The 10,108-nt window shown below is 43.5% G+C and overlaps 1 protein-coding gene across 4 annotated transcripts in view; it reads left to right on the top strand.

Moving 5' to 3' along the window:
- The window catches only part of COPS3 (COP9 signalosome subunit 3), a 37,164-nt gene that overhangs the window by 10,538 nt on the left and 16,518 nt on the right, over positions 1 to 10,108 (top strand). For 2 of the 4 annotated variants that reach the window (XM_023196125.1, XM_023196124.1), the window contains 4 exons: positions 1,556 to 1,668; positions 1,757 to 1,806; positions 5,522 to 5,614; positions 8,364 to 8,543. In XM_023196125.1, coding sequence (XP_023051893.1) covers positions 1,572 to 1,668; positions 1,757 to 1,806; positions 5,522 to 5,614; positions 8,364 to 8,543 — 420 coding nt within the window. In that variant the 5' untranslated portion in view covers positions 1,556 to 1,571. Of the gene's footprint in view, positions 1 to 1,555; positions 1,669 to 1,756; positions 1,807 to 5,453; positions 5,615 to 8,363; positions 8,544 to 10,108 lie in introns of all 4 variants that reach the window. The other 2 variants (XM_023196126.1, XM_023196127.1) reach the window with 1 other exon arrangement.

The raw sequence follows: 10,108 nt of genomic DNA, 5'->3' as shown, positions 1-10,108 counted from the left end.
TTTTTTTTTTTTTTTTTTTTTTTTGAGACAGAGTCTTGCTCTGTCTCCCAGGCTGGAGTACAGTGGCACGATCTCAGCTCACTGCAACCTCCGCCTCCTGGGTTCAAGCAATTCTCCTGTCTCAGCCTCCTGAGTAGCTGGGACTGCAGGCATGTGCCACCACGGCCAGCTAATTTTTGTGTTTTTAGTAGAGATGGGGTTTCACCACATTGGCTAGGCTGATCTCGAGCTCCTGACCTTGTGATCTGCCCACCTCGGCCTCCCAAAGTGCTAGGATTACAGGCTTGAGCCACCATGCCCAGCCTATTTGGCTTCATTTAGTGGAATTTTTCATCTTGAAAGTTGTTCCTTATTAAACATATATATATGTGTATATATATAAATTTTGTTTGTTTGTTTGAGGTGGAGTTTTGCTCTTTTTGCACAGGCTGAAGTGCAATGGCACCATTTCAGGTAACTGCAACCTCCACCTCCCGGGTTCAAGCAATTCTCCTACCTCAGCCTCCCGAGTAGCTGTTATTACAGGCATGCATGCACCACCATGTCCAGCTAATTTTTTGTATTTTTATTAGAGACAGGGTTTTTCCATGTTGGTCATGCTGGTCTCGAACTCCTGACCTCAGGTGATCCACCCACCTTGGCCTCCCAAAGTGCTGGGATTACAAGTGTGAGCCACCATGCTGGGCATAAACATATTTTTCTTTTTTCTGGGTTTTTTTTTTTGTTTTTTTTTTGTTTTTTTTTTTGAGATGGAGTCTCGCTCTGTCACCCAGGCTGCAGAGTGCAGTGGCGCAATCTCGGCTTACTGCAAGCTTAGCCTCCCAGGTTCATGCCATTCTCCTGCCTCAGCCTCCCAAGCAGCTGGGATTACAGGTGCATGCCACCACGCCTGGCTAATTTTTTGTATTTTTAGTAGAGATGGGGTTTCACCGTGTTAGCCAGGCTGGTCTCGATCTCCTGACCTCGTGATCCACCTGCCTCGACCTCCCAAAGTGCTGGGATTACAGGCGTGAGCCACCGTGCCCAGCCACATATTTTTCTTAACCCTTATTTGTGTCTGTTCTGTATCTTGATTGTGCAAAATAACCAGGTCAGGAAAATCTCACGGATTCTAGTTCTTATTTATTTGCTTTTTGAAACTGGATCTTGCTCTGTCACTCAGTCTGGAGTGCAGTGGCATGATCATAGCTCACTGCAGCCTAAACCTTCTAGGCACAAGTGATCCTCCAGCTTCAGCCTCCCAAGTATCTGCAACTACAGGTATGCACCTCCAGGCCTGGCTAATTCATTTTTTGTAGTAGAGACAGGGTCTCACCATGTTGCCCAGACTGGTCTCAAACTCCTGGCCTTAAGCAGTTCTCCTGCCTCTGACTCCCAAAGTGCTTGGATTACAGTTATGAGCCACTGTCCTGGCCTAGTTCTTAATTCTAAAAAATACTGTTGCTCATTTGATTTTACAGAGTATCGGAGGCAGGATGGATTTCTTGGATACGTTGCTTCTGTATTTTATCCCATGAACTATCAGGGTAATTTGATTATTTTCTCCTTATTCTAGGTTTGTGAAGTTTTCTATGCCCAGTGTTCCTGACTTTGAAACGCTATTCTCACAGGTTCAACTGTTCATCAGTACTTGTAATGGGGAGCACATTCGATATGCAACAGACACTTGTAAGCTAAATAACATTTTATTCTCCATTGAAAATATTTTGCCCTTGTGGTTATATTTATATTTTCAATATTTTGTTATTGTATCTAGTTGCTGGGCTTTGCCATCAGCTAACAAATGCACTTGTGGAAAGAAAACAGGTAAGAAATACTATTCAAGTATTCCTAGTTTTGTTAAAATATGTAACTAGCTTACACAGTGAACTACTTTATTAAGATTCCAGTTAGTACTGAGCATCCACCACCTACGTATCTGTGGTCACTTGAGAGCACTCACAGTCAGTGCTGTAAGCACAGGAAGCCCCCACGTCCCCTGAATGAGGTGGGGGCATGGGGAGGTGTGGCGCCTCAGGGAGGCTGCTGCTGGAACCAGCAAGTAGTTGGAATTACCAAGCTAGTACTGTGTTTTTGTTGTTGTTGTTGTTGTTTTGTTTTTGAGACAGAGTCTCGCTCTGTCGCCAAGGCTGGAGGCACAATCTCGGCTCACTGTAAGCTCCGCCTCCCGGGTTCACGCCATTCTTCTGTCACAGCCTCCCGAGTAGCTGGGACTACAGGCGCCTGCCACTATGCCCGGCTAATTTTTTGCATTTTTAGTAGAGATGGGGTTTCACCGTGGTCTCAATCTCCTGACCTCATGATCTGCCCGCCTCGGCCTCCCAGAGTGCTGGGATTACCGGCGTGAGCCACTGCACCCAGCCGCTAGTTCCCTTTATGTTGTGATATGCTGGGTTTTGTCTATTACATTTTTTGTTTTAACTTTTAATTAGGACATTATTTTAGCCTTACAAAATGCTTCAAGAATAATATAACAAATTCTCATACATTTCACCTAGATTCTCCAAATGTTAACATTTTATCACACTTACTCTTTTTTTCTCTTCCTCTGTTTTATTCTGAGCCATTGGAAAGTAAATTGCAGATATGCTATTGCTGTTCTTTATCCCTAAATACTTCAGTGGGTAAAGCCTAAAAATCAGGACGTTCTCTTACATAGCACAGTGTAATGGTCAGCATCCAGAAATGAACTCTTACTTTTTTTATTTTATATTTTTTTCGGAGACAGAGGCTTGCACTGATGCCTGGGCTGAAGTGCAGTGGCGCCATCTCTGCTCATTGCAACCTCTGCCTCCCAGGTTCAAGCAGTTCTCCTACCTCAGCCCTCTGAGTAGCTGGGGACTACAGGTGCGTGCTGCCAGGCCCAGCTAATTTTTTGTATTTTAGTAGAGACTGGGTTTCACCATGTTGCCAGACTGGTCTTGAACTCCTGAGCTCAGGCAATCCTCCCGCCTTGGCCTCCCAAAGTGCTAGGATTACAGGCGGGAGCCACCATGCCCGGCCCAGAAATGAACATTAATATAATGCATCAACAAATTGACAGACCCCATTTAGATTTTTGGCCAGTGAAAAGGACTGTCTTTTGCTATAAAAGGACATTAGCTGTTCAGACAGTGTACTGTATAGCAAAAGAAAACCGTGGACCATGGATTGCACTACATTGCTTTGTCTCTTTAGTGTCCCTTAATCTGGAACAATGCTTTAGTCTTTATCTTTTATAATATTAACACAATTTATAATATGGGTTTTTTTGTTTGTTTGTTTGTTTGTTTGTTTTGAGACGGAGTCTCGCTATGTCGCCTAGGCTGGAGTGCGGTTGCGCAATCTCGGCTCACTGTAACCTCCGCCTCCTGGGTTCTCGCCATTCTCCTGCCTTAGCCTCCCGAGTAGCTGGGACTACAGGCGCCCGCCACCACGTCCGGCTAATGTTTTGTATTTTTAGTAGAGACGGGGTTTCACCATGTTAGACAGGATGGTCTTGATCTCCTGACGTCGTGATTCGCCCACCTCAGCCTCCCAAAGTGCTGGGATTACAGGCGTGAGCCACCACGCTCGTCCTATAATGTGGGTTTTTAAAGTTTTTATTTAGTTATTTATTTTTTTGAATTGGAGTCTGATTCTGTTGCCTAGGCTGGAGTGCAGTGATGTGATCTCAGCTCACTGCAACCTCCACCTCCCGGCTTCAGGCGATTCTCGTGCCTCAGCCTCCTGAGTAGCTGGGACTACAGGCACGTGCCACCTTTCCCAGCTGATTTTTGTTTTGTTTTTTGAGATAGAGTCTTGCTCTGTCATCCAGGCTGGAGTGCAATGGCACAATCTCGGCTCACTGCAACCTCTGCCTCCTAGGTTCAAGCAATTCTCCTGCCTCAGCCGCCTCAGTAGCTAGGATTACAGCTACCATGCCTGGCTAATTTTACTAGAGACAGGGTTTCACCATGTTTGGCCAGGCTGGTCTCGAATTCCTGACCTCAGGCGATCCACCTGCCTCGGCCTCCCAATGATTTTTGTATTTTTAATAGAGGTGAGGTTCTGCTGTGTTGGCCAGGCTAGTCTCTAGAACTCGTGACCTCAGATGATCCGCCTGCTTCAGCCTCCCAAAGTGCTGAGATTACAGGTGTGAGCCACTGCACCCAGACAGGTGTTTCTTTTTAACTTGAAAGTGAATTTAAGATTAGTGGTTTGAAAGAGGCTGAAAATAGAACCAGTTGTTATCTTGTAGTACTAAGTAACTGTGTTTGAAAGAGATGGTTAAGAAAAATCACGAGTTTTTGAAAAAGCTGTAAGTTATTGAGCTATTTTTAGTCTCTTCATATATATATATATACACACACACACACACACACACACACAAACACACACATATTTCTTTTTTTTTTTGAGATAGAGTCTTGCTTTGTTGCCGAGGCTGGGGTGCAGTGGAACGATCTCAGCTCACCTTAATCTCTGCCTCCCTGGTTCAAGCGATTTTCCTGCCTCAGCCTCCTTAGTAGCTGGGACTACAGGCGCATGCCACCATGCCTAGCTAATTTTTGTATTTTTAGTAGAGACGTGGTTTTGCCACGTTGGCCAGGATGGTCTCGATCTCCTGACCTCGTGATCCACCCACCTTCACCTCCTGAAATGCTGGGATTACAGGTGTGAGCCACCGTGCCCAGCAATTTTGGAAGAGACTATATTTTAGTCTTCCAAAAACGGATTATGCCTCATTTGACACTTGGTCTTGTTATTTATAATCAGGGCAGGAAACAGTCCTTTTGAAATCTATGGTATTAGTTTTGGTAGTAATTTACTGCCAGGCAAGGGGTAGACTGCCCTATGGGAAAATGCCAACACCCTTATCCACAAGTAATTTTCCTAAACATAGGCTGTTGTTTCTTTTTTTTTTTTTTAGACGGAGTCTCACTCTGTCTCCCAGGCTAGAGTGCAGTGGCCGGATCTCAGCTCACTGCAAGCTCCGCCTCCCGGGTTCACGCCATTCTCCTGCCTCAGCTTCCCGAGTAGCTGGGACTACAGGCGCCCGCCACCTCGCCCGGCTAGTTTTTTGTATTTTTTTAGTAGAGACGGGGTTTCACCATGTTAGCCAGGATGGTCTCAATCTCCTGACCTCGTGATCCGCCCGTCTCGGCCTCCCAAAGTGCTGGGATTACAGGCTTGAGCCACCGCGCCCAGCCTGTTTCTTGTATAATAAGTGATTTGGAAAGTTTTCATTTGTTTAGATGTTAATATAATGAACTGTTCAGAAAGTAATACTGTTTTTGATTATTGATCTTCATTGTAAAAATAAAAGCTTTTTATAATTTAAAAAATGGTGCTGAGTTATCTAAAATTTCCAAGAAACAGCTTAAGAAAACGTTTTCTGACTTAAATGGTACAGAAATTTCCTGAAAGAGTATGGAAACCTCATATTGCTATTTAAAGGAACCTATCAATTAGTGTTATTTTTTATTTGTAAGTGACAACATAAGATCCAATGTGCTGCCATCTTTGAGAACTTATCTGAAAGAGATGTCATTTCTGACAGCCCCTGCGAGGAATTGGCATCCTTAAGCAAGCCATAGACAAGATGCAGATGAATACAAACCAGCTGACCTCAATACATGCTGATCTCTGCCAGGTAAGCAGCCAAAGTGTGTGATTCACACCAACTCAGAGGTGTAGGTTGTTAATGGGCTTGCTCAACATTGGGTTTGATAAACGAAGGCAAGTTGGCGGATATTGTGATGTGTTATAGAAGTCAGAATATGTAGATACATCTGTTACATTCAGGCGGGTGCTGGATGCAAACTCTAGGATGGGGCTCAACTAGTAAGCTTGTTGAACAGATAGGGTAATTAATAGTTGTAACTTTTTTTTTTAGACAGATTCTCGCTTTGTCATCCAGGCTGGAGTGCAGTGGAATGATCTCAGCTCACTGCAACCTCTGTCTCCCGGGTTCAAGCAATTCTCCTGCCTCAGCCTCTTGAGTAGCTGGGATTACAGGCACCCACCACCACACCCGGCTAATTTTTGTATTTTTAGTAGAACAGGGTTTCACCACGTTGGCCAGGCTGGCCTTGAACTCCTTCCTGACCTTGTGATCCACCCACCTCAGCCTCCCAGAGCGCTGGGATTATAGGTGTGAGCCACCATGCCCGGCCCTAGTTGTAACTTTTTTTAAAATCCTGAATCATTTTTTTAAATTGTGGAACCTGCTGGGAGTGGTGGCTCACACCTGTGATCCCAACACTGGAAGGCTGAGGCTGGTGGATTACCTGAGGTCTGGAGTTCCAGACCAGCCTGACCAACATGGAGAAACCCCGTCTTTACTAAAAATACAAAATTAACTGGGCGTGGTGGCACATGCCTGTAATCTCAGCTACTTGGGAGGCTGAGGCAGGATAATTGCTTGAACCCAGGAGGCAGAGGTTGTGGTGAGCCGAGATTGCACCATTGTACTCCAACCTGGGCCGTAAGAATCAAATTCTGTCTCAAGAAAAAAAAAAAAATTGTGGAACCTGAAACTTAACATATCTAACTTCTTACACCTTAAAATGTTATTCATTTATCTTTTTTTTTTTTTTTTTTGAGATGGAGTCTTGCTCTGTTGCCCAGGCTGGAGTGCAGTGGCATGATCTAGGCTCACTGCACCGTCTGCCTCCCAGGTTCAAGCAATTCTCCTGCCTCAGCCTCCTGAGTAGCTGGGATTATGGACGTGCACCACTACACCTGGCTAATTTTTGTATTTTTAGTAGAGATGGGGTTTCACCATGTTGGCCAGGCTGGTCTTGAACTCTGGACCTCAAGTGATCCGCCTGCCTCAGCCTCCCAAAGTGCTGGGATTACAGGCGTGAACCACTATGCCTGGCCTCATTTATTTATTTTATTTTGTGAGGAGGGCAGATATATAATGAAGTCTCCTTTCCATTCTGTTTGCTAGCCATCTATTTCTTCTCTACAAAGGAAACTATGTTAGTAATTTCTTGTGTATCCTTCCAAAGACTTTTTATGGACATAAAAGCAAATATGAATACATTTTCTCATTTTTTACATAAATTTTAATCTATGCAGACTCTTCTGTGGCTTGCTTTTTGTATTTAACATATCTTGGAGATGATTCTGTAGTGGTTACTCTACAGGTACAGAGTAGTCTATAATATGAGTATGCCATGGTTTCACAAGTCTGCATGGGGTATTTACATTGTTTCCTTCAAGAATAATATGGTGTGTGGATTATTTCAAACACATGTTCTAGTTTCATATGAAGATGTGTCTTTTTTTAATGTTTTAAAAAAATTATGATTGAGGTACAACATACAGACAGTAAAATACTAAAGTGTATAGCTCAGTGAGTTCGTATGCATGTCTATACTGCATCTCCATTAGCTAGATAACTGTTCTAAGGGCTTGCTTTCCTGAGTTGCACAATTTCCTACATTTACCTAAAGGATTAAAACACTGGAAAGGATTAATTAAAGGAAGCACTTCTACTTTTATCACACCATGCTGGTCTCTTTCCATTCCACTAGTTCAGTAAAGAGAAAGAGGACACACTCTTTTGCCCTCTAATTAGATGGGTAGGGATAGGTTAAGGGATAACTGAGTCTTGTCTGTAGAATTCTCTATTCTCAATCGTCTATAGCATGCTTGGCCTTATAGCTGTTTAGCTTTTTATAAAGAAATGCTCCACCAGGTGAGGTGGCTCACGCCTGTAATCCTAGCACATTCAGAGACAAAGGTGGATGGATTACTTGAGGTCAGGAATTCAAGACCAGCCTGGCCAATGTGGTGAAACCCTGTCTCTACTAAAAATACAAAAATTAGCTGGGTGTGGTGGTGCACGCCTGTAATCCCAGCTACTCAGGAGGCTGAGGCAAGAGAATCACTTGAACCCGGGAGGCAGAGGTTGCAGTGAGCCGAGATTGCGCCACTGCACTCCAGCATGTGTGACAGAGTAAGATTCCGTCTCATTAAAAAAAAAAAAAAAGGTAATGCTATTTTATTCTGAATGGCTAAGAAAATGGAGTACAGGTTGATTAGTCCTAATCCGAAAATTTGAAATCCAAAATGCTCCAAAATCTGAAATCTTTAGAGTGCCAACTTGGCACTCAAAGTGTTCATTGGAGCAATTGGATTTCAGGTTTTCAGATTAGGGATGCTTAACTGGTATGTATTCTACAAATATTCCAAAATTTGAAACACTTCTGGTCCTAAGCATTTCAGATAGCAGATACATGAAATGTGTTGACATTTAGATCATTTTAGTCAATAAAATGTAAAACACAATTACATTATTTGGAAATTTCTGGAATCTATGAATTTTCTTCTTCTGCTAATACCTGCCTAAGTAAAATTAAAGTGATGATTTAATATCAATTTGTTCACAGCTTTGTTTGCTAGCAAAATGCTTTAAGCCTGCCCTTCCATATCTTGACGTGGATATGATGGATATCTGTAAAGAGAATGGAGCCTATGATGCAAAGCACTTTTTATGTTACTATTATTATGGAGGAATGATCTATACTGGGCTGAAGAACTTTGAAAGAGCTCTCTACTTTTATGAACAGGTAATCATCTCTCTGAAAATTAGCTGAGGTTTTTCTGAACTCATGTGATCAAAAAAGTGATCCCATAGGTTTGTGGCTAGAGTGGACTGATCCCGGGGCTTCCATTTCAGGTGGTGGTCCTTTCAGAGACTGCTTCTCTCTCATCAGGTAAATGGTGGTAACCTACTCCCTAAGTTGAGGAGCAGTGCCAGTGCATAGAAGAGCACTTGTGGGTGGGTTCTAATCTAGGCTTGCACTTACACCTTATCTGATTTGGGATAAGTTATGACGTCTCTTGACCTTTATAGCTTCGTTTGCATATAAGGAAGAGATTGAACTGAATGATCTTGGATGTGTCTTATTCTAAAACCATGTGTGGTATTTTGTTAAGTTTTATTTACTCAGTGAAACATTCTCTTGATTCAAAATTTAAAGGGTAGCCGGGCGCGGTGGCTCAAGCCTGTAATCCCAGCACTTTGGGAGGCCGAGACGGGCGGATCACGAGGTCAGGAGATCGAGACCATCCTGGCTAACACGGTGAAACCCCGTCTCTACTAAAAATACAAAAAAACTAGCCGGGCAAGGTGGCGGGCGCCTGTAGTCCCAGCTACTCGGGAGGCTGAGGCAGGAGAATGGCGGAAACCCGGGAGGCGGAGCTTGCAGTGAGCTGAGATCCGGCCACTGCACTCCAGCCTGGGCGGCAGAGCAAGACTCCGTCTCAAAAGAAAAAAACAAAAAAAACAAAATTTAAAGGGTATAAAGGAGTACACAGTAATAGTCCCTCCCACCCTTTCTGTGTCTGTGTAATGAAACATAGTACACAATTTGGTAGACTATTCTGGAGCTTTACTCAGACTTTGAAAAAGAGATACACAATATTGATTAATAAACCCGTTGTCTTAAGGTAAATTAGTTAGATGTTCATACGTTCCTTTTTAGTTCATAGCATGTATTAATAAAGGATATTTAAAACCTTCAGAGAGCTCAGTTTAGTTGGAATTCTAATACATAATACACACACACACGTACACACATCCGTAGCTCTGAACCATACCATGAGTGGTTGATGTGCCCTGTTGAGGGGACCTGAGAAGGGCTACCATAAGGTGCCAGTAGGTGGAAATGGTGTCATTAAAACATGTGTCTAGTCAGGTCAAATCTTCAAGGTGACTTCTCTTTAAGACTGCACATTCAGAAAATTATAAAAATGTACTTCATAGCCACTGGATGCATTATCATTGCTGTAGCCAAATATAGTAATTCATGAGCAAACTGGTTTTGAAATATCAAGATGATGTGTGTGTTAAAAAGGTAAGAAGGGGAGGGGGGTGCGGTGGCTCATGCCTGTAATCCCAGCACTTTGGGAGGCCGAGGCGGGCGGCTCACCTGAGGTTGGGAGTTGGAGACCAGCCTAATCAATGTGGAGAAACCCCATCTCTACTAAAAATACAAAATTAGCCAGGCATGATGGTGCATGCCTGTAATCCTAGCTACTCAGGAGGCTGAGGCAGGAGAATTGCTTGAACCCAGGAGGCGGAGGTTGCAGTGAGCCAAGATCACGCCATTGCACTCCAGCCTAGGCAACA

The sequence above is a fragment of the Piliocolobus tephrosceles genome, chromosome 16 (genome assembly GCF_002776525.5).
Source record: "Piliocolobus tephrosceles isolate RC106 chromosome 16, ASM277652v3, whole genome shotgun sequence".
Lineage (NCBI taxonomy): Eukaryota > Metazoa > Chordata > Mammalia > Primates > Cercopithecidae > Piliocolobus > Piliocolobus tephrosceles.
The sequence above is the reverse complement of the archived record's forward strand: the minus strand, read 5'-3'. Positions and strand labels throughout refer to the sequence as shown.